At 40.4% G+C, this 25,513-nt stretch overlaps 1 protein-coding gene across 1 annotated transcript in view; it reads left to right on the forward strand.

The window, feature by feature from the left end:
* KCNH8 (potassium voltage-gated channel subfamily H member 8) overlaps positions 1-25,513 on the forward strand; it is a 360,755-nt gene that overhangs the window by 163,831 nt on the left and 171,411 nt on the right. The window contains exon 4 of the mRNA XM_030550923.1: positions 19,358-19,485. Coding sequence (XP_030406783.1) covers positions 19,358-19,485 — 128 coding nt within the window. The remainder of the gene's footprint in view (positions 1-19,357; positions 19,486-25,513) is intronic.

The following is a 25,513-nucleotide window of genomic DNA, read 5'->3' on the forward strand; positions in this document are numbered from 1 at the left end:
ATGGTGGATGGATCATTTGATGATTACCTGTTCTGTTCATTCCCTCTGGCACCTGGCATTGGCCACTGTCAGCAGACAGGATACTGGGCTAGATGGACCTTTGGTCTGACCCAGTATGGCCATTCTTATGTTCATACATTATATCTCCAGCAAGCCAGTCTGCCTAATGGCCTGTGCTTTGCTTCCTCTTCAAGGACAAGGAGCAATGCAATTGCCAGCAGTTACCAGACAGCACTTGGTCAGCACAGCGAATTTATTTTTAAGATAAAAGCTGTACAGAGAGGACATACAAAAACAATAGTGGATTGGAGTGTTGTTCCAGTGATTTTTCTAGGTGCCTATAAGCTAGGGTCAGCATCACAATGCCTATCCTTTTTGTGGTTCTGAGCCAGGGAGAAAATTTCTGACACTTTGGAGGACAGACTATTAGCTGACAGTGCCTGATCCAGCTCCCACTGAATAATAGGAAAACTGTCACATGCTGGCTGGCCTTTTAATGCAAGCCAAGCTCAGCCTCTCCTGTAACCTAGCAGCCGTCACTAAGCTGATGGTGATTTGGCAACTGAAGGCTCATTACTGGCCTTACCTGTGAATGGGTTAGGAAAAAACTATACAAGTATTTGAGGGTGGGAGAAGACTGCAGGGAAGGCAGGACTCCTGCAAGTAGAAGAACCCACAGACTAAGGCTCCTGTGAAGGGGAATCTATGAGCTAGAACCTACCAGGTCTAAGGAAATCCCATGGGGAACCTGGCAGAGTCCCTGGGGGGGGGAGGGAGGGAAAACCTGCGAAGATAGGACATTATAAAAGAAGAACTCTGCAGGAGCAGGATAGGCTCCTATGGAGGATGACCTGAGGAAGGGATAGTAAAAGCACTTCAGTGGAGACTGAGAGGGGCAGAAAACTAATTAGTTCAGCAGAGAAGAAAGAAGCCAGAGGCCTGAGAACCAAGGGGAGGCTAAGTTGAGCACAGTCTGTGGGGAAGCAGCACAGGTGGACTTGGAGATAGGAAGCGGGCCAGGGAAACAGAAGCAGGGTCTGAAGAAGCAGTGCTTAATACAGGATCCTTGGGCCAGGACACAGAGTAGAGGATGGGCCTGTGTTCCCCTACCATCCCCTGAGGAAGGGGCATGCTAGCCCAACCACAGGAGTGGATTAGGCTCCTGGAAGGGAGACCCAGTACAGATCCTCCAGCAAGCAACAGAGAAGGAACTCTGAAGAAGCAGATTAGTTTCCTGTAAGGAGAGGCCCTGACGAAGATGAGTAAGAACGCTTCAGCGGAGCCCAAGAGGGATGGAAGAGTTATTTGGTCATTTAGTTTGGACTTTCAACTGGGCATTTTGAAACCCTGGAAGGGGAGTGAACTTCAGATTACTTGGCTGGAGGTGAGAGGCAGACAGCTGGCAGGAGATGCTGGAGATGAGGACCCTTTGCAGTATCATACTCTAACACAACAGGGTGCTACACATGGTAAGAACACTACCTTACAAACTCCCTCAGACTTCAATGGGAATTGGATTAGGTCCTTAGATACTACACTAATATACACAATATAAAAACTCTAGGCCCTGATCCAACACCAATTGAAGTCAATGGAAGGTTTCCCAGATTTAAACAGTAGCTGTGAAATAGAACAGAATCAGTGATATATGACCCCCAGGGTTAACTAAGCTCTGAGGAGTCTTAGATAAGGTTCGAACAAATAACTTCCTTGAAACTGCCTCCTGCTCATGAAGTATGGATAAGCACCAGGGACTAGGATTCGTTGAAGGATATAAAAATTGTCTCAGAAAAAAAAGTCACAGTGTACAGTGCTCACTTTATATTTTTTATTACAAATATTTGCACTGTAAAATGACAGACAAAAGAAACAGTATTTTTCAGTTCACCTCATACAAGTACTGTAGTGCAATCTCATTATTGGGAAAATGTAACTTACAGGTGTAGATTTTTTTATTACATAACTACACTCAAAACAATGCAAAACTTTAGAGCCTACAAGTCCACTCAGTCCTATTTCTTGTTCAGCCAATCACTAAGACAAACAAGTTTGTTTACATTTACAGGCGATAATGCTGTCTGCTTCTTATTTACAATGTCACCAGAAAGTGAGAAGAGGCATTCACATGGGATTTTTGTAGCAAGCATTGCAAGGTATTTACGTGTCAGATATGCTAAGCATTCACATGCCCTTTCATGCTTTGGCCACTGTTCCATGCTGATGATGCTAGTTTAAAAAAATGTGTTAATTAAATGTGTGACTGAACTCTTTGGGGAGAATTTTATGTCTCCAGCTCTATTTTACCTGCATTCTGCCATACATTTAATGTATTAATAGTTTCAGATGGTGACCCAGCACGTTGTTCATTTTAAGAACACTTTTGCTGCAGATTTGATAAAATGCAAAGAAGATACCAATGGGAGATTTCTGAAGATAGCTATAGCACTCAACCCAAAGTTGAAGAATCTGAAGTGCCTTCCAAACTCTGAGAGGGATGAGATGTGGAGAATGCTTTATAAAGTCTTACGAGAGCAACACTCTGATGGGGAAACTACAGAACCCAGACCACCAAAGAAGAAAATCAACCTTCTGCTGGTGGCATCTGACTCACATTATGAAAACGAGCATGTGTCAGTCTGCTCTGCTTTGGATTGTTATCTAGCAGAACCTGTCATCAGCATGGACACACATCCTCTGGAATGGTGGTTGTAGCATGAAGGGACATATGAATTTTTAGCGCATCTGGCATATAAATATCTTGCAACACTGGCTATAATGGTGCCATGAGAACACCTGTTCTCACTTTCAGGTGACATTGTGAACAAGAAGCGGGCAGCATTATATCCTGCAAACATAAACATTGGAGCTTGTTTGAACAATTGACTGAACAAGAAGTAGGACTGAGTGGCTTGTAGGCTCTAAAGTTTTATATTTTTGAATGCAGTTTTTTTGGTACATAATTCTATGTTTGCAAGATCAACTTGCATAATAAAAATTGCACTACAGTACTTGTATTAGATCTAATTGAAAAATATTTTTTACAGTGCAAATTTGTACTAAAAGCAAGTGACCACTGTACACTTTGTATTGTGTGTTTATAATTGAAATCAAAATAATTGAAAATGTAGAAAAATCAAAAAATATTTAATCACATGATTAATTTTTAATCACTTGACAGCTATTTATCTATCTAGTTTCTAAGACTAATCCATGTACCTGTAGCTGAAAATGCACCTTTAATTTAAAAGTATCTTGTCACTTTTTTTGGAGGTTTTGAGAAAAAAATGAGGTTTTATTTTCCTCTGCTGGTATTTTGTGTGGGTTTTTCTAATACTGGAGCAAGAAGGAGCACAAAATCTGCACTACAAAATGTCCATAGAGACTCCCCATTTCCTTCACCAATGCGTGTATGAATCTTTTCCTTTTTCAAGTTCCACAAGCAGCAAAAGATTCTGCTGCTGCTTTCCCCTGCCTGCTCTGAGCCTCTAGCTACATGCTGCTCAGACACAATTTAGAATGACAAAGTATGAGATCGAGTCTGGGTGCCAAATTAGTCCAATTAAAAAATAAATCCTTATTGCAGTTTGAATGTGCCATGTGTGAGAGAATTTAGCTTCTTATTTAAGTATTTTTTATAAGATACAGTAAAAAGAGAGAGTTATAGGGTAGGTAAATCTTTTTTGGGTGCACCATCATGTCAATAGTTCTGTAATGACTTGGCTGAGTTTGATAGCAAGTTTGTAATACATGCTCATAAACTACCAGAATGGCTTCCCCCAGAGTCCTGCAGCACGTCCATAGTGATACTACATATCTATCTATATCTATATATAATGGAGGGGGGGGAGAGAGGGAGGGGGAGAGACAGACAGACGGTTTCCACGATGATGGCTATAATTAAGCAGCAGGTACGCACTCCAATGGCCACGATTGCATTTATTTTTATAAAATATGGCATATTCCCATGCAAAAATCTGTATTACATCAATATGTTCTCCATTACAGCCTTCTTTCCCTCTTAATGAAAATTGAGGGTTTATCAATATTTATACTAAAGGGGAAGACTAATGGCACTTAAAGGATTAATAGGTATTTTAATGAATGGTTAATCAATTGCTATAGCCTCCAGCAGGCCAATATTTTGCTTATTATCATGGCTTATAAACATAGTACCTTCTACTGATGAGCTTATAACCAAATATAAATCTTCTACTCGTGTATAATGAACATTATACTAGCCCTTTATAAAACATTTTATAAATAGAATCTTAATATAAAATATGGCTGACTATTCTGTACCATTCTTACGATCTTTCCTTCCACCGTTTTTTGCTCTCCCGTGCTGGTGCTGCGCTGGGCTCCAGGCAGCTATGGCACACCCAGGACTAGGCTCCTCCTGGGCAATGCCCTGTGCAGAAAGATCTTGGGCTTTCTTGGGACACTGCCCAGCCAGAGGCAGTGGGGGAAGAAGGAGCCCACCAGCCAACCTGCAGGTGAGCTGAGTGTTCCTGCCAGGTATTGGTTCTCCACACAGCCTAGGGAGAGGGATGTGCCCCACCAGGGTTTATGGAGAAGCAGTGGGGCTGGGGCAGGGGGGGAAGGGGTAAAGTGAGGAGAGATGCTGGGGAAGGAGGCAGCAAGAAGGGTAGCATGCAAAGGGCTGATGGTTAGGCGGCAGAGGCGATGCATAGGGCAGTCAGGTATCCCTCCCCTATCAACAGTTACATGTTCTCGCTGCACAAATTACTCTTCTAGCATGGCGGTGTTGAACAGGACCCTCATTATCCTGCAAAGAGACAGTGGGTGAGTGAAATGAGGTGTGGATGGGTTTTTTTTACTATTGTGTCTAGGGGAGAAAGTGTAACAGCTATCATTTTGGAAAGGTCAGACAAACAAAGGAGAAGTATATGTAGTCGCTATCTTAAGAAAGGCACAACAAGCAAGGAGAAAAGATGAGATTTAGATGTCCAAAACAGGAAATAAATCCTCCAATACAAAAGTCTGTTCCCATGGCCATGAAAGAGTAACTCCTACTCCAGCAAACAAAGTATGTAGGCTGATGGAGAAGCACCCATCACTAAGGCTGACTTGAAGGACATGCTGATAGAAAAAAAAATGTTTGCTCCTGTGGTGTAGTTATTAGGAACAAAATTGGAGACGGATCACCTGTGGTGGAAAATTTTAACAAAAATGAATTTTAAAGATGGTATAATCTCATAATGCTGGATGTTATATAGATAGTTTGAGATTAGACGTGGCATTGTTCTTAGAGTGATTATATAGATAGAAGAAAATCCCCCTGCAGCAGAGAACTAACATGCCCATGAAGAAAGTAAGGAGAGTCCAGTCTAGAAGGGGCACTTGACAATGGTGGAATGTACGGGGAGTGAGGGGATAAGAGAACGAAAACAGATGTTAATAAACAATATAAAAACATAACAATATTTAATTTTAAAAAGTCAGGGCTCAGAATTTAAAAATCTATGGTAAATGAGGATCAGTGTACAACAATATAGATGTTAAAGAAAGGAAAAGCAACATATGTGGGAGTTTTAAAATCACTCTGTGTGTGATGTGGTGTGAGCTGTATCTTAAGTCTTATTTAAAGAGGAGGTGCAAATGTAACAGAGACAGGACAACTTTCTGGCAGCAGTGGGAAGAAGCTATATGACTATTTTTAACAAAGGGGAATATATTAGGTGAGAGCGGACTTAGTCCTCATGGATGAGTTTATTAATGTCATGACTACTAGTGTTAAGGAGATGAACAATCCAACAAAAAGGAAAAGGATGCTCTGTTCACTGAAAAAGGACTTTCCTAGTATAATCTAGGTATAGGAAACACTTGAAGGAAAATGATGATATAAATATCTGAGTGCTTCTTGGACACAGCTGCTATGTCTCTCCAGGGCAATCTAATAGAAGAGGGTTGGCAGTACTGTTTGCTAAACACTTCCTTTTTATTGTTTTCAGCAAAATTCATCGATACAGAGGGCAGATATCCTTTAATTAAAGGATATTTTTGTAAGGTAAACTTTTCACCTTAGCTAGTGTTTATGCTCCCAATCAAGGGGAAGCTTCTTTTTATCAGTTTTTTTGTAGATTTAAGAGATTTTAGGGAAGGGAATATTATTCTTAGGGCAATTTTTAATGAGGTGTTTAATCCCATTTTGAATCAATGCAGTATACACAGAGGGCATTTAGGAGGAGGCAGTGTAAATTTGGTGCATTACCTAGAAAATGAGGATCTGGTTGATGTCTGGTGGGAGATGAATCTGGATGTCAGGGACTATATATGTTGTTCTGCTACTCATGGATCTTATTTCAGAGTGACATAATTTTTGTTTCTAGGACCAGGGCTAATTTGGTCTAAAAAGATAATCTGAGTTATAACTTGGTCTGATCATGCCCCTGCATATATCAGAATAAAAGATTGGTACTCAGTGGAAAAACGAAGGGCCCAGCAGTTGAATAGAGCTTTGTTGTATGACCCCCTTAAAATTCAAGACCTGGAAGAATTTTTTTCAGAAACATATAGAAGAAAATGAAGAAAGGGATCCATACAAGTGTTCTCTGAGATGCTGGAAAGGTAGTAATGAGGAATATCCTTATAAATAAAGCATCATACATGAAAAAAATGAGAACTCTTGAAGGAAGGAGTTGGTTAAACGCCTTTGTGATGGAAAGGTAGACATAGATCTACAGGATCTAAAAGTGTATAAGAAAATAAATGAGATGAATGGGAAGATTAACCTGTTTAAAAACAGGTAAGATTGTTCAGACACTTAAATGTAAAAAATAGTATGAAAAGGGCAGTAAACCTGATAGGCTTTTAGCCATAAAGTTAAGAAAGAAACAAGAAGATCAGCCATCCCTCTTATTAGAAATAAAAAGGGAGATTTAGTAAGTTACTCCATACAGATCTCTGAAACATTTGCTAACTTTTTCAATATTTTGTATGCTTCAAATCATCCAAATTCTAAACTTATCGATTTTTGAGAAGTGTGAAATTACCTCAGTTCTCAAAGGGTGATGTGGCAGCTCTTAATAGGCCAGTTTCTTCAGAGGAAATTGAAGTTGTAATTTAAAATCCAATAAAACTCCAGGTCCAAATGGGTTTTCTGGGAAGTCTTATAGAGCTCTAATGCAAGTGTTTGTCCCTATTTTAACTGATTTTAATGATATATTTCAGGGTATGAGATTACAGATTCATGGAAAGAGGCAAAAATTGTGGTCATTCCTAAAGAAGGAAAAGATCTTACCAATTGTACATCATACAGACCTATTTATTTAATGTGGATGCTAAAATTTATGCTAAGATGCTAATAGACAGATTGAGAGCCGTCTTGCCCAAATATGTTCATCCTGTTAGTCCTCCTATTTGCTTTGGCAATGGAGTTATTTGCAATAAATGTGAGGAACAATCCCTTGGTAAAAGGCATCAAAGTGCCTTCTGGATTAGAACACACAATAGCTTTCTATGCTGACAATGTCTTGTAACACTTGCAGGATCCAGAAGACTCATTAAAACTTCTAGAAGAATTGACTTTGGAATTTGGGCAGATATCAGGCTTCAAAATAAACTATGATAAATCTGAAATGTTGGCATTAATATTCCTGAAAGGGTCAAAGCAAACTGTTGTCAGCTACATACATTTAAATGTGCAAATGAATCTTCAAAATATGTAGGAATAAATATTGTGGAAAAGTGTAAAAAACTGTACAGGCAGATTATACTCCAATGTGGATTAAAATAATAGGACTCTGAGGAAACGTCTTGGCCTCCGTAAAGATTAACATCCTCCCAAAGTTGTTGGTTTTGTTTCATTGCATCCCTGTGGCTGTCTGTCATAAACAGATAGTTAAGGGTTAATTCCTGTCTTACCTGTAAAGGGTTAAGAAGCTCAGTTAACCTGGCTGACACCTGACCAGAGGACCAATAAGGGAACAAGATACTTTCAAATCTTGGTAGGGGGAAGTCTTTTTTGTTTGTGTTCTTTGTTTTGGGGGTTGTTCACTCTTGGGACTAAGAGGGACCAGATGTCAATCCAGACTCTCCAAATCTTTCTGAATCAGTCTCTCATGTTTCAAACTTGTAAGTAACAGCCAGGCAAGCTGTATAAGTCTTATTTTTGTTTTCTCAACTTGTAAATGTTCCTTTTTGCTGAGAGGATTTTACCTCTGTTTGCTGTAACTTTGAACCTAAGGCTAGAGGGGGTTCCTCTGGGCTATATGAATCTGATTACCCTGTAAAGTATTTTCCATCCTGATTTTACAGAGATGATTTTTACCTTTCTTTAATTAAAAGCTTTCTTTTTAAGAATCTGATTGATTTTTCCTTTTTTTAAGATCCAAGGGGACTCACCAGGAATTGGTGGGGGAAAGGAGGGGGGATGGTTAAATTCTCCTTGTGTTAAGATCCAAGGGGTTGGATCAGTGTTCACCAGGAACTTGGTGAAAAAGCCTCTCAAGGCTGCCCAGGGAGGGGAAGGCTTTGGGGGGGACAGGAAGTGTTCCAGACACTGAAATTTCTGGATGGTGGCAGTGTTACCAGATCTAATCTAGTAATTAAGCTTAGAAGTGTCCATGCAGGTCCCCACATCTGTACCCTAAAATTCAGAGTGGGGGAGGAACCTTGACACTGTCCCTGACATATTACAAACATGGCAGGATGTGCTATTAACATTCATATGGTAACATAAAAGACAAAGGTTGAGTCTTAAAGTTCTGTATAAACCTAAAAAGTGGGGTGGGCTTGCTTTCCTTAATTTGGCTGCTTATGCATCACAATTAAAAGATGTGATCAACTGGGTTATCAGTAGACTATTCACACACTGGGTAAAACTTGACAAGAGTGAAGCCCAGATATAGCTATTGCTAGTGATTGTTGGGGTAAAAAGAAAGTTAGGTTGCCTAAATAGATAAATAAGATGGTCTGGATGAAAGGATTAACAGCTTTGAACAATTTTTTTAAAAATTCCTGTTGCCAAGGCGCTCTCTCTTAAATACGTTCAATAATAACTGGATATTTATCCTTAGATATTTCCTAAGTGACAATTGGTTCCAAGTACGGGCTTAAATTACTCAATTTGGACAGCTGTTTTTGGGTACTGATGTGAAATCATACCAGGAGATATGTAATATGATTATATCATATAAAGATTATATAAATATCTATAAATTATATAAAGATTCTATAGTTTCATTATTTACAAGTCAAATATTTTATTGTGAAATCAGGATGCAAAGTGGCTTTATCTAGAATTTTAACCATCTTTGAGCAGTTGACCCCGGATGAAGCTGGGACAAAAAGTTAAATTTCTAAGATGTATACAATTTTGATTGAAAAACATGTTAAGAAACAACAATCCAGATGAAAAGTTGGGAGAAGACTTTTGACAAAAACACTTATCCATGTCAATTTAAGGGAAAGGGAATATACATCTTCAATATGAATTACCATATACCTGGCATTTGACAGGCTAACCTCTACATCCCAGCATTTGGCCTGAATAACTGGGGCAGGCACTAGACAAATGCACAGGTGCAGTAGTGGGGAATTGTTCTCCTTTCCATCTCAGCTATAAAGCACTAGAGAGTCTGTGGGCCACTTGATGTCCTTCTCACTGTTTTTTGGTGGTGATGGAAGGATCCATACAGACGTGGAACCCTAGGGCCTATACCCACCCTGCCATTGGTGTCTTTGTTCCCTGTTCCTTCCCACCCTCTTTGGGTTAGCATTGAGGTGCTTGCAGGACTTCCCTATTACATAACAGAAGATGCCACACACAGTCCACACATCCAGGCACCCCTTGAGCAGAAGAACCACATAAGTTCCATGCTATGGGGTCCTCCTCAACTATGGAACAAAGGTCTCGGTTTGACCCACCCAGCTCTCATTTACTTTATTGGGAATCTTACTCATGCATCCAGTGGCAGAATTTGTCCTTTAGACAGTCTTTGCTTAACTATTATTTGACTACTTGAAAATTGCCTTCTATTTTGGCTAATGACTAACTTTACTGTATAGATTTTTTTTAAATAAAAAGAACCTCAGTTAAACTAACCTATTAAGCTATCTGATGCCCCAAGAGAATAGTAAAAGAACAGAAATTCATAAAGTGGTGAACGAAAACTGAAAGACAAATGCTCCATACTCCCAGGTCCTAATTCATTAATGATTGCATGCATTATTCATGCAAAACTTGAACAGGCTTCTTTCAGGAAAAATTGCTTTAAAGTACATATATTGAGGAAAGCAGGCACTATTGCTATTTTTAAATCATATTTTTTTCTTCTGTCTGTTTCTCTCTCCATTAGGCATCAGTGGTGCAGGCAAGCAAAATCACAATGCCCCATAGCATTGTGATTAATAAGTGAACTTGCAAAGGGGAGTTAAAGGAAGTATTCCAATACTCATTTGGTTCTTTGTCTATGGTCTCTCGAAGAGTAGATCTACACTTATGGCAGCAAGTAGAGTACAGACACTCCACGCCCCACTGTCATAGGTATAAATAACATTGTAGACAGTGAGGTACTGCTTAGGAGAGCAGAGTTTCCTATATGCCTGAACCTTAGGGTATATACCCTACATGACTCTTTCCATGCCCAATCAGTGTCTTCCAAGTCTACAATTTTTAGCAGTGTAGTTTCCTGCTGTCTCCGGGCTTCCCTGTCAGAAGACAGCAGAGAAAGCCTCTGGCATTGGAGAGCTGATGGAATCTGCTACTATACATTGAGGCTTTCACTGCCCTGGATAACTACACACAACAGTGAGTGTGGATGCAGCCTGCCTTTCACAGCAGCGTGTAGCTCCACATATTTCCCCACACTACCAGAACCTAAATAGGTTATCTTTCTAAAGGATATAATTTTTGACCATCATCATCATATAAGAATGGTCATACTGGGTCAGACCAATAGTCCATCTAGCTCAATATCCTCTGTTCTGCCGGTGGCCAATGCCAGATGCTTCAAAGAGAATGAACAGAACAGGGCAATTTCATGTGATCCATCCCCTGTCATCCAGTCCCAGCTTCTGGCAGTTGAAGTTTAGGGATATCCGGAGCATGAGGCTGTGACCCTGACCATCTTGGCCAATAGCTTGTGATAGATCTATTTTCCATGAACTTTTCTAATTATTTTTGAACGCTTTCATATTTTTGACCTTCATGACAACATTCCATGGCTATGAGTTCCACACGTTAACAGTGCTTTGTATGAAGAAGTACTTCCTTTTGCTTGTTTTAAACCTTCTGACTATTTATTTCATTGGGTGACCCCTAGTTCTTGGGTTATGTGAAGAGGTAAATAACATTTCCCTGTTCACTTTCTCTGCAGCATTCATGATTTTATAGACCCCTATCATATTCCCCCCGCCCCATAGTCCTCTCTTTTTTTAAGATGAACAGCCCCAGTCTTTTTAATCTCTCCTTATATGGAAGCTGTTACATACCCTTAATCATTTTGTTGCCCTTCTCTGCACCTTTTTCTAATTCTAATATCATTTTTGAGATGAGGCAACTGCATATAGTATTCAAGGTGTGGGAGTAACTTTATATAGTAGCATTATGATATTTTTTTATCTTATCCTTTTCCTAATAGTTCCTCACATTCTGTTAGTTGGGGTTTTTTGTTGTTTTGGGGAGGGGTTGTTTTTATCTTTTGTTTGTTTGTTTATTGCCATGTTCATTTTGAGCACATGTTTTCAGAGAACTATCTATAATGACCCCATCATCTCTTCCTTGAGTGGGAACAGCTAATTTAGTGGAGCACAAAGAATCCTGTGGCACCTTATAGACTAACAGATGTTTTGGAGCATGAGCTTTCGTGGGTGAATACCCACTTCCTCAGATGCATGTAGTGGAGCACAGGATCTGGTCCATCATTTTATGTGTATTTTGTGCTATGTTTTGCACTATGCACTACTTTTGTATTTATCAACATTAAACTTCATTGTCATTTTGTTGCCCAGTCACTCAGTTTTGTGAGATCCCTTTGCAATTCTTTGCAAACAGCTTTGGACTTAACTATTCTGAGTAATTTTGTATCATCTGCAAATTTTGCCACCTCACTGTTCACCCCTTTTTCCAGATCATTTTTTAATATGTTGAACAGCAATGATTCCAGTACATTTCCCTGGGAGACCCTTTTATTTACCCCTCTCCTTTGTGAAAACTGATAATTTATTCTTATCCTTGTTTCAACCAGTTACTGATCCATGAGAGGAGTTTCTCTATTATCCCTGCGTACTTTGCTTAAAAGTCTTTTCTGATGGTGTCTAGAAATATTATCTCTTCATCCCACCCTGAGGCCACACATATGCAGTCAATATGAGGAAAGTTGAAATCCGCCATTATTATTGCATTTTCTGCCTTTGTAGCCTCTCTGAATCTGTTTCACCATCACTGTCACCATCCTGGTCAGGTGCTCGATAGTATATTCCTACTGCTGTAGTCTTATTGTTCAAGCACAGAATTTATGTCCATTGAGATTCTGTGGTATAGTTCAATTCATTTAAGATGTTTACATCATGGTTTTAAGACACAGGCCCATGTCAGAGCTGCACCAACTCAGGAGCTCCCCAGAGCCTGAGGGACTGTGCACATACTGCCACACTTTAGGAGGATAAAACATGTCTCCTTTCTGCTGCTAACCTGTTCCGCTGGTGATATGGCTTTTTAAACTGGTTTGCACTACATGGGGCACTAGGAGGCAGCAGTCCTATGCTTCAGCTGTGCCAGGCCATAGAGATGGGTACCAAAGGACAAAAGCCTATTTATTCCTTCTCTCTGCTTGCTCTCGCTCACAGGGGCTGAAAAAAATAGTCCTGTGTCATTGATACCAGACTTGGCCATTAATATACAGTAGTTTGCCAGCAAATGGACTTTGCAGGTTGAATATCTATTGTATGCCAATAATTGTCAAGCTGTAGCCCATCACTTGTCTTCAGAGCTCTTCCCTGTGGTCTGCAGAATTAGACACTTTGAAACCCAAGCAATGGAGGACTGAGGTGTTACCCATTGTGGTAGAGTCCATAAGATCTTTCCTTCTGATTAGAGCCATACCAAATTCGTGGCCATGAAAAACATGTCCCAGACCATGAAATCTGGTCTCCCCCAACGAAATATGGTCTTTTGGGTGTTTTAACCCTATACTATACAGATTTCACAGAGGAGACCAGTGTTTCTCAAATTGGGTGTTCTGACCCAAAAGGGAATTACAGAGGGGTCACAAGGTTATTTTAAGGGCATTGCATTATTGCCACCTTTACTGCTGTGCTGCCTTCAGAGCCAAGCAGCCGGACAGCAGCGGCTGTTAACCGGGCATCCAGCTCTGAAGGCAGCATCCCGCCAGCAGTAGCACAGAAGTAAGGATGGCAATACCATACCATGCCACCCTTAGTTCTGCACTGTTGCCTTCACAGCTGGGTGGCCGAAGATGGCAGCTGCTGACTGAGGGCCCAGCTCTGCAGGCAGCAGCACAGAAGTAAGAGTGACAATACCATACCAGGCCATCCTTACTTCTGCGCTGCTGCTGGTGGTGGCTCTGCCTTCAGAGCTGGGCTCCTGGCCAGCAGCTGCCACTCTCCAGCTGCCTGGCTCTGACAGCAGTGCTGCTGCCAGCAGCAGTGGCACATTAACAAATTTGCTGCCCCTAGGCCCTCAAAAAATTGCCGCCTCCCCCCCCCCCATGCCAGCTCACCTTCGCTCCCCCGAGGCAAGCCTGGGAGGAAGCGGGGAGAAGGGGAGTTGTGGCGTGCTTGGGGGATGGTGGAGGTGAAGTGATGGTGAACTGGGGCAGGAAGCGGTTCCCTACCTCCCCCCCGCCCAAAGAGTTACTCCCTGCGCCCGCTGGCCCCAGGTCACCTCCGCTATTTCCCAAGCAGGCCATTACTCGTATCTCTCTCCCTCCCAGCTCTTTCGCATGGCAAGCCTGAGGGGGAGGGGGGTGAAGGGCAGTTGCAGCGCATTCAGGAGATGGCAGCAGTGGAGTGTAGGTGAGCTGGGGCGGGGAGTGGTTCCTGACCCCCCCCCCGGTTACTCTCCGTGCCCACGGGCCCCAGCTCACCTCCTCCGAGTGCCGCTATTCACTTCTCCCCCACTCCCAGTGCTTTCACGCGGAGGAAGTGCAGTGCTCCTGGGGGAGGAGGTGGGCTGGGGATTGGGGAAGGGGCAAAGTTGGGGAGGGGGCGCAACAAATTTGCCACCTCTGCAAATTTGCTGCCCTAGGCCTAGATGATGATATGCCGTTGGCCAGCAGCAGTGCAGAAGTAAGGGTAGGAGTACCATAACCCCCTCTACTATAACCTTGTGCCCCCCCCCCCCACAACTCCTTTTTGGATCAGGACGCCTACAATTACAACACTGTGAAATTTCAGATTTAAATAGCTGAAATCATGAAATTTATGATTTTTAGTATCTTCTGAGCATGAAATTCTCCAAAAAGGACCATGAATTTGATAGGGCCCTACTTATGATGAAGTGGCCCATTGAATAAAAAGAGTTGCATAACTTCTTTTTATGGGCCCTGTGCTGTAGGCACTTACGCACTTGAGTAAGTTTACCCACATAAGTGATTCTGCTGAAGACAGTGGGGTTACTCCAAAGAGTAATTTACCTAATCATGTAAGTATTTGTAGAATTAGAGCCTAAAAATATTTTATGTATCTTCTCCCTCTGCTCCCACTGTCACGTCTAAATTTTGAAATATATCATTTTCTTAGTGATTAAAAGGGATAGTTGTAGGCGCTTGCTTTTTTTCTGGTTTTTGACTTTGTGACTGCTACCTCAATATGACAGTGTGTGACCTAAATAAAAAAAATGTTTGAATAATCATTGGAATATACTTGATATCTTATTTTTAAGATGATTTTTATTTACCTATGATTTTTTATTTCTTTGGCACTTGTTAGGGCTTCAAGTGCACACATGTATGCACACACTGAGTGGGTTCTCTGTTCCTTTTAGTAGTCCACCTTGCATTTTGTTTAAACAAACTTTCAATTAAATATTAGAAATGTTCTCACAGAACCGTGTTCTACATAAATAATGGTTCTTTTGGTCTCTAAAGCAGCCTTTTATGAAATTATTTGGTTGCTGAAGTCGGTCTCTAGACTACTACTACATGCCGAAATCCTGCACATGTAATTATTTACGTCAAAAATGAATCTTCAGGATTTCTGTGTAATGTGAATGAAAAATACTATAAAAAGGCTGGGTATTAATCTTCTCACGTGCACACGCAACAGCTTCTGTAATAATTATCCATGACTAGACCATGCATGTGCAAGGGACACTGTGGGATCCTAGTCAGAAGAGGAGGTTCTAGTTAGGGAAACTTACGGGATTTCTAAGTAACACATCCCGTTGGTGGATAATGTTTAATTAGCAGAGGAAATGAAAGCAGTGTTATAAAGAGACACTGAAAACATTTAATATCTGACCTAATCCTGTGGAAAGATACCAGAGACGGAGACTCTCTAAATCATGCTTAATTTGGAGTTGCAGTCAACAAATAAAAACATATGGCTGTAACCACCACCTAAGGTCAGTATTGAATCAGTGGTATAACTTTTGTCTCCCACTTGATGAATAAACATTTTATTTTATATTTCAGATTTTTAAGAATCACACTTCATTTAGGGAATAAGAATATTATAAACAGTGTTCTGTACCATATCCACTGCTATGCACTGGCTGCTTTGCCCTACTCTAATGATGCAACGTATGGCTCAGTCAGCCATACAAGCTGAGCTTACGGTTCTTTTACATTGCTAGAGCGGCACAAAGCCACTGGAGCATGCCAATTAATCTGTCTTCTGATTTATGAATCAGGGAGATTTTCAAAGGTACAAAAAGGAATTTAGGTACCCAACAGCCATTGACTTTCAATGGGAGTAACAAAGGTGGAAGACATTTGGGGCTTGATTTTGCATACTCTTTTTCCACTATCAACTTTGGCAAAAAGGATGCAGGATCATGCCTTTGCTTTATATTTGGCAGTTTATTAGGCAGTGCCACAGGTCTAATATTAAGATTTACCATTCTTACCAAATCTTATGTTTGTTGTGACATAATTTCCAATCTTAATACATGTCATTCTGTAGATGACCATGTATAAAAGAGAGCAGCAGGAAGAGAGAAAAAATGTATGATCGCTTCTGTCACAAGTGAAGAGGTGGAGTGAAAACTAAACTGGAAAACATCCTTTCTAAGTGCTAATTTTTAGGGTTTTTTTTTTTTTATCACACAGGAAGGGGCATCTGAACAGATTTTCAGCCCTAAAGTGGAGCTTTTTTTGGACTGTTAATCTGTCACAGTACATGGGGAGGTGAGAAATCCTTCTGATTTTAAACACGGGATAAAAATAAAAGGAGTACTTTTAAGGGTCTGAGTATTTCCATATGGGTTTATTATGCTGCTTTTTATTCCATGCCCGGCCGTGTGCATTGTAATTTTTTGAAAACCAGGTAGTAATCAACTCTGTAATTTAAGAATTACAAGCAAATTCCTTTGTTCTAAGGAGTGATTTGCAGACCTGGTACAATAGGGAATAATCAGGCTTGCAATACTTCATTAAAAAAAAATGTACACAGATTTCAAAAACACAATCAGTGAACAAGGAAGCTGGGAAGGAAATCAGGATTGACTCCTTCAGTAGTTGTATATGCAAGTTCAGGGAAAAAAGGAGAATTCAGAAACTTCCCTCATCTAGTATATATGTTACAAGTGATGGTTTAAATGGGCCAACAGCCTCATTAACTTCTCTTCTTTTTCACAAGCAGCTCCTTTTCATTGTCATCACTAACTTCTTCTCTAGGATGGGAATTTTCTGTCTCATTTCTGTAGTATTTTTCCCAAATGTGTTCGACCTTCCTTTTTCCTCCTTCTGGCGATCACTGCTAGTAGTACTCCTACTGATACGATCTCTAACAAATAATGGAATCATCAGGCCGGAACTGGAGTCAAGTGCTGTGGGAAAGCTACACAAATATGCAAATTTTGTAATTCTAACTGCCACATCAAGCTACAGAGCCTGACTCTGATAATGAAGCACTGAAAGAGATGCTAGAATGGGAGAGGGATGAAGATTCTGGAAAGAAAAAATAGAACAAATCTAAAATAAATTTTGAAAAAATTCCACAGAAATCACAAGTGTTCTCACATAAGAGCAGCAGTTAGGCCCTGATTCAGCAAAGTACTGAGGCACATGTTAAAATTCATCCCCATTTAGCAAAGCACTTAATACCATGCTGTGTTAAGCCAATTGAAGTAAAACGGATTTAAATGAATGCTTAAAATTAAACGTGCGTACGTATTTTGCTGAATCGAAGCCTTTGGCTGTGTCTACACTACAGACCTTACAGCAGCACAGCTTGTACCACTGCAACTGCACCTCTGTAAGGTCTCCTGTGAAGCTGCTCTGTGCCGATGGGAGAGAGCGCTACTATCAGCATAATTAAATCACCCCCAATGAACGGCCGTCCAAACCAGTGCTTTTGTTCGTGAAATTTATGTTGGTCAGGGGTGTGATTTTTCACACCCCTGACTGACAGAAGTTTTATCGACAGAAGTGTTAGTGTAGACAAAGCCTTAGTGATGACAAGGAAAAAGAACTACATGTGAAGATGAACACTGAGGCTAGTGCTGCTGTTGGTGTGTTCAAAAAATCATATGTATCAGTCTTGCCTGGCAACACATCTCACTGTTATAACCTTGGCTTTGCTGAGAAGAGACTGCATTTGGGCTAAATTATGTAGTGGATTATTTTATGTGAAAAAGTGTTCACTAAGGAATGGATAACAGTACCAAACTGTGACCCGAATGGGATTTGAACTCTGACAACAAAGGTTTGCTACCATTTGTGGCCATGTGCATCTTAGGTTCACATTAGGAAACACACATGGTCTGACTTTCAGAGGTGCTCACTACCAGGAGCTCCCATTGATGTCTGTGCAGCTGCTCATCTCCCTTAAAAGTCAGTTTAATCCAGTGACCTGATCCTGCAGACATTTTACTCAGTTATTACTCGTATGTAACTTTGCTCATATCTGCTTAATAATCCATAGATTTGGAGTCTAAATGGTGGTCACAACTGATATGTGAACATGCCACAAAGGCAAAATGGCAAGGATGGGTATGGGATACAGATGTATAATTGCTTGGCTATTCAGTGGGTGCAACAGCTTTCTGGGTTTTTGTTTTTGTTTTTTTTAAACTGAAGTATAAATACACTCCTTTTTGGTTGGCTCTGTTACATGAGTTAAATATAATATTCTTCAGTTAAAGGATGGGAAGGTTGGCTCCCTCCACATTGCCTCATTAATGGTTTCATTCTGCATATTATGCTTCACATTAGTTCTGTAGACATCAAGGCTTCCTGACTTCTCCTGCGCAGGCTTCAAGATGTGCAGCTTTTGGCTACTAATTTCTGATTGGGCTAATTGTACTTTTTCACCTGTATATTCCCCATTGATTTTAATTAGACTTGCTTGACAGACAGATTCTTCCTATACTCCCACAATTCTTTTTCTCAATTGTGGCAATACTATTCTTGACTTTTTGTAGAATATGGGCCAAACTCTGGTCTCCTTTACTCCAGCAGTAATCCAAGGTAATTCCACTGACTTCAATGGAGATACTCTTAACTTGCTACATTATAAGTGCAAGCTGAATTTGCTTGTATAATTGACAGTTGTAGATATCTGAAGGGGGTGGAGGGAAGGAATCACAGATTTCCAAAAACAATGTTGGATCCTTGTCCTTAATGGATTTTATGTCATTAAATAATGCATCAAGTGATGATTGTGTGACAGGAAAATTACAATTCTAAAGACATGGAAACGAGAATTGGACATTCGTAACAATCACACTTGCTGACAAGCATATATTGTCATTGTGGAAATCTGTTAGGGTTTTTCTTTTTTTTTTTCTTTTCATTTTTTGTTTTTTATTATACCACAACAGGGGGATTTCTAATTTTACATTTCCAACATTTTTTCTATTTTTAAACAAAAAATAGTTGATGGAATTTCGAGGACATGTGATTAATCCCAGACACTGTTGCCTTTTGGTCAGTGATCAGTAGCAATTTATTTTATGAAATCAAAAAGGGAGAAAAAGGTTGTATTTTCGTGTCTGAAGCCATGAGTTATTATGAATTGTTTTTCATTTGAGCAAAGGCATTTGCATTTTTATAGGAAAGTGATTTTTGCTTCCCTTTCTTCTGAAATAGGGGTATTTTGAGGTATACAACACTTACATGTATTCTTATTTGTATCAAACTCTCAAATTCATCTCTCACAGGTTAAAGTGACACCAGCTGTTATTTAATGGTCTCTCACTTTTATTCTACAGAAAAATGCAAAGGAAGAGGAAGAGCAGGTTCACATTTTGATTCAGCTCGGAGGCGGAGTAGAGCTGTCCTTTATCATATCTCCGGACACCTGCAAAGAAGAGAAAAGAACAAATTAAAAATTAATAATGTAGGTGTAATGCATATGTTTCATTTTCCCTCCTCTTTTTGGCACATATGTTCCCTTGCTGCTGAAAGAGCAGCAGATGCGCTCACTAGCTTTACTAATTATTTTTCATTTTCTTTGACACACATATTTGCACAGTTGTTTCTTTTAACGAATACACTAGAAAAGGTCAGCACATACATAAGAGAAATCCCTAATCACAGTGTTGTCATAGCAAGATGATTAAAGTATATGCCAGTGCAGTGCAGAGCAGCAGGTAGATAGCTTTGGTTGTGGTATTTCATTTGCAGTTTATGAACAAGAACAATGTGTTTAGTCATGTAAGTACAGATATTTTTATCCAAGGAATAGGCCTTCTGAAATTTCTCAACTTAATTTTAACTTCCAGTTTTCCCTGTATAATTGCTTTTAGTTTCTTTTGCTAGAAGATCCATGAATAGATTAAAGTAATAAAAACCTACATGCTACAAGAAATTGAGAAGGTGATTTCTCTGAGAATAACATTTGATTTGAATGTATCAAACTTGGTGCAGTACATAACTTGATGTGCTTGTACTTTAATTGCAGTAAAACTCTCTCTGTATTAAGAAAATCCTGGTGCTTATCTCTAAGTAACAATAACTGACAAGTAAGTTAATAAAATACTCTGTGGATGTTGTATTTTTTTTTTAACTGTCAGTTTTGTTCAGCATCAGCCTTCTATCATTATATTCCTGACTCCCCTTCCCAGAAGGCAAAATATAAAATAACTAAGTTCTGGAGAAAGCCCTTAGACTCTTTTTTTATTTTTAATATAAATTTTAACCAGTAAATAAAATAGCTGTTACCATGATGCCATATATGTCTACAACCTCCTTCCTATCAATCAATCCCAAAGCATATCTATATGCAACACTATGACAGCCATTTGCCAAAGTGGTACTCAGAATCTCAAAAGCCAAATCCTCAGCTGCAGTAGACCAGCATCACACCATTGACACTGATGCTTATTTACTCCAGCTGAGGCTTTGGACCCAAGTCTCCAATACCTTTTGAAATTTAACCCCATCTGGGGGACTCCTTTGTTCCCTCACCTCTACATGGGTGAGTATTCAGAATCTTATAGAGAATAGTCTTTCTCGGAATCCTAAAGCAATAGTACTAGTTATGCTTGTCCCATAATACTCCATGATGCCATATCAGCACATTTAGTCTCTGCTGCTATTAAGCAGGACTCATGGGCTCTGCCTTTGCTGCCTCAGCCCAGTGAATAAGACTGACTGCCAATTAAACCTTTACAAAAGAATCCAATGTACATGATCCTAAGAGAAACAGAAACAAGACTAATTACTTATTTTATGTGTGGAGCCATGATATTTCTCATAATTCCTTAAACCTGAGGGGCCATAACACATCACTGACCGTAATCATATCACTGATATTCTGGAAATAGGTGTGGTGATTGCACAGTGTTGTGGGAGGGGAATAAGGAACTTACATAAAAGCTGGACAGAAGTGCTGTCCTTGCAGTCTTGGAAATGCAGAGACTGCTCCTTTAACAACTCCCTTTGGTATACCGCAAAGGGCACAAGAAAAGGTGAAAAGTTAATAGAGCCATCCCACTCACCCACCCAAACATGATAGGTAGCAACTCTGTTTGGCCATGGAAGGGGGAGTATGCCTCACCTTTTAAAAAGGCTTTCTGGTGTATGAGCAAATTCTGAGAGGTAATTATTATGGTGCTCTACTGGGACAATGCAGCTCCTCACTACCCTAAACAAGGGTCTGTGCCTAAATGGCACAACCTAATCCTTAATGATTTGGTCAGTGACCACTGTGAAAACATTGCCACTTCAAAGGAGGACTTACATATTCTTTAGTGCCCACCCTCAAATATGAATCTTACAACATGGGGAAGTATTCTGATTAAAATAATGCCTCTGATCAAGCCACGGGCTGGAAGTAGGCCACAAAGACAAGCCCCCCTAATTTATGTGCAGTGGTGATAGGAGTCAGACCTGAAGAGAGGAGTAGATTGGGACAATGAGCCTAGCAGGGAGACTTTTGAAGGCTGGTGGTGGCGGGGAGGGAAATTGGGACTGAGCGTGGGAGTGCAGGGGAGAGTGGGACTGGCTGGGCAAAGAGACTTGGCCCGCAAATGAGTGGAGTAGGGGGAGATAAGGTATTGGGTGAGACTGAGATTGGACAAGGGCTTTGGAGGGAAAATTGGGACTGGCTGGGTGAAGAGACTGGAGCAAGGAGTTGGTAAAGGAAACAGTGAGACTGGATGAGGAAATCCAGGAGTGGAGACTGGAACTGGGAGCCAGGGGAGATGGATATAGACAAGGATGGGTGGAACTTGGGCTTGCTGACAAGGAGACTGGAGATAGGAGCTGGTGGAAACTGGGAATGACTGAACAAGTAGACTGGGAGTGGAGGATGCAGCCTGAGACAGAGCAACCAGAGGTGGAGATTAGGACTGACTGGGTAAGGAGACTGGCACCAGGCTGAGAAGCCTGAGGATTGGACACTGGGACCGGCTAGCTGAGGCTAGTAGGACAGGACTGAGGAGCCAGGGTGGGAAAAAGACATGATTGAGAGAGAATCAAGTAGGAGGGAATGGGGCACAAAGAGTCAAGCTTGAGAACAGGCAGAAGAGTCTGCCCACAAGAGCATCTCCATCCATCTAGAGCCTGGTTGCTCAAGATTCATGAATCTCACCATTCCTCTGCTGTCAACAAATATCTATGAAACCCACTGGTAAAGTGTCTCATCACCATCGAGTGCTGGTTCACATCTAGGATGACAATCTCCTACTGCAATCAGTAACTCTGTTAGCTCAAATGACCTTGGTCTGTGTGGCAGATGTAAAGGTTTCAACCCTGCTGATTCATGAGTGTCAGTATGATTCCACGTGATGAAATTTTACTTTTTCCACTATTTTAAACATGCAGAAAATTGCATACCCTAAAATATGTTAAAAGAATGCTAAGGTTGCAAAGTCAAGCACTAAAATTAGGAAATGTCAGAATTAAGTTGGCTGTTTTACCTTAATTCACTCCCCTTGTGTGTATGCATTATGATACGGTCTTTAATTACGTGATCCCATGCTGTTTTTTTCTGCAGGATCCCTCATTCAATGCATATGATGAACCGCTCTGAGGATTTGTGAGGGTTGTGTAAAGAAGGAGGCTGTTGTCTGTAGGACTCTTGCTTCATTTGTTGCAGTAGTTGGAAGATGTGTAGTGAATGAGGCGGGGCATTGGAGGAAGAGATTGGAGGGTCTCATGGTTAAAGCAGTTGAATGCTGCCCTGGAGAACTGGATTCTATCCCTGCCTCTGCCACAGAGTTGCTGTACGATGCTGGGCAAGTGACTTAAAGCAAACCTCTCACAGGTGGTCCCCCATTGTGTTTTTCATTTTCTGCATGCCTGACTTGAGACCTTGGGGTCAGATTTGCAGAAATGCTGAGCACTTACAACTGCAACTGAAGTCAATGGGAACTGCTTTAAATATATTAGTGATATATAATGCTATATACTCTGAAAAATCAGGTCCAAGGTAGCTCAGATTGGGTGTGCCAAATTATTGCAGGGGTACTGGAATAATTTGTATAGTGGACTGCTGACAGCCATTGAACCAAACTGTAAATCCCATATATGATGGAAACCACTTCAAGTCAGTGGGTGCGGCAGCACCACTACTACCAGCGCCTTTGAATTAATGGGTACTTTTGACCTTAATTCGTCTGCCTTAGTTCCCCATCTATAAAATGGGGATTATACCACCCCCTCACCTTTACGGAGCATTATGAAAATAAAGTAATGTTTGTGAAGCACTCATTTATTAGTGATGATTGACCTAGATAGGCCCATGAGGAAATTAGTAATTCTTTTTTCAGAGCGGAGTACAAATAATATGCAAATAATAAATAAAGGCTTGAGATCATACATTCAATAACTGGGCAGACAAAAATATTGAACAGCAGCTAATTTAGTGAGCACTGTGCACTGAATGAGGCAGGGGTCCTGTGGAAAAAATACTATGTGACCATTTAATTAAAAATATATTGTAATGAATACACACAATTAAAGTTGCACAGGTGAGCTTAAGTCTGGCATTTGCTCACTTTTGGGAGCTTGACTGCAACCATAATGTTCTTTTAAGATATTTTTCGTGTATGTAACATAACATTCAATTTGAAAACCACACAAAACAAAACCAATTAAAGTTAATTTCTAAACAAAAGGTAGAAACAGATTTTGAATTTTATCAGCTTTTATTTTGCAGCAACTGAAAGTTCTGAATGTGGAAGTAAGGTGATATTAAATGAAAAATATGGCTTTGGATGTGGAGAAAAAAATACTTTTTCGTCAGACTTAGTCTCTAGAAAGAGACAGATACAGTTCACTTGACTGAACTCCTAAAATAGCTATATATTAAGGATCTCTAGTTTAATATTTGGCCAAAGAGCCAAAATATTCTCAGTCAGTTGTAATACTCTGTGTATACAGTGGGTGCTTAATCCAGCATCTTTTTCACACTTAGAGCAGATATCTAAAATAATGTACCCAAGGTATAGTGTCATAGGTTATAAAACCAGCAGGGACAGCTATAGCATAGGCCACAGAACTTCCTTGAATTAATTTTCTGTTTGAAATAGCACATATATTTTAGAAAAACATCTAATCTTGATTTTTAAATGTCCAGTTATGGAGAATCTGTCACAAGCCTTGGTATATTGCTATAGTGGTTAATTATCCTCACTATTAAACAAGTTTTGCCTTATTTCTAGTCTGACTTTGTCTAGCTTCAGCTTCTAGCCATTGTATCAGGTTATACCTTTGCAACATTGAAGAGCTTTCTATTATAATTTTTTTGTTCCCCATGTAGATATTTATCGACTGTAATCAAATCACCCTTTACCCTTCTCTTTGCTAATCTAAACATACCAAGTTCCTTGAGTCTTTCACTATGAGATAAGTTTTTAATCTTTTAATCATTGCTGTGGTTCTTCTCTGAATCCTGCTCCAATTTATCAATATCCTTCTTGAATTGCATGCACCAGCGCTGGTCATGGTGTTCCAACAGCAGATGCACCAGTGCCAGATACAAAGATATACAACTTGCCTGCTTCTACCTGATATTCCTGTGTTTATACATTCCAGGATCACAACAATCATTTAGGCCACAGCATCACACTGGGAGCTCCCGTTCAGCTGATTATCCACCATGACTTGCAAGTCTTTTTCAGTCCACCATGCTGAAAGTATGGCCTACATACTTATGGTTGATGATAGAAAAGAAGGAAAATGCACCATTTGTTAAGCCTCTACAGGCTATAGCATAGTTAGTTTGGTTTAGTTTTTTTCACACACATGGAAGGATCCTACCAGCTGCCCAAGTAACCAATCAATTTAAGAAATCAAGAGGCTGCAGTGAAAACATCAGAAGTGTATTTAGCTACATGGAAAATTCCAGTGCATATGGATAACATTTGAGAAGTAGCAGAATATCAAATGCCTTAGGATTTATGCTATATTAGCCATTTTTGGACACTGTCCATCTGTTCGATAGGTTAGTATTGCGGCTGGCTTTAGGCACAGGCAGTGCTTCAGTTCCTCCCATGTTATTTTTGACTCACAGAAAATAAATATATTATAGTACTGTTTTAGTTACAAAGGATCATTACACTGAGCTATGGAGCTGTAAAATTGTAGTGTAGATGTTTGGGCTCAGGCTGGAGCCCAGACTCTAGGACCTCACAGGATCCTAGAGCTTGGGCCTGAACATAACGCTGTAAATGTTACGGCCCCATAGCCCGGGCCCCACAAGCCCAAGTCAGCTGACTTAGGCCAGCCATGGGTCTTTAATTGCAGTGCAGACTGCCCTCTGTGTACTGCAGAGCTTGGGGGAGATATTGTGGTCTGCACTATCCCACACTCAGGGTTGTGCTCTAAAGGCACACTCTAGCCCTGAATGAGAAAGCACATTTGTGTATCAATAGAAGGACTTAATTGACTATATTCACAACTAGAATTGTCCGAGAGCC

Source organism: Gopherus evgoodei, chromosome 2 (assembly GCF_007399415.2).
Source record: "Gopherus evgoodei ecotype Sinaloan lineage chromosome 2, rGopEvg1_v1.p, whole genome shotgun sequence".
Taxonomy (NCBI): Eukaryota; Metazoa; Chordata; order Testudines; family Testudinidae; genus Gopherus; species Gopherus evgoodei.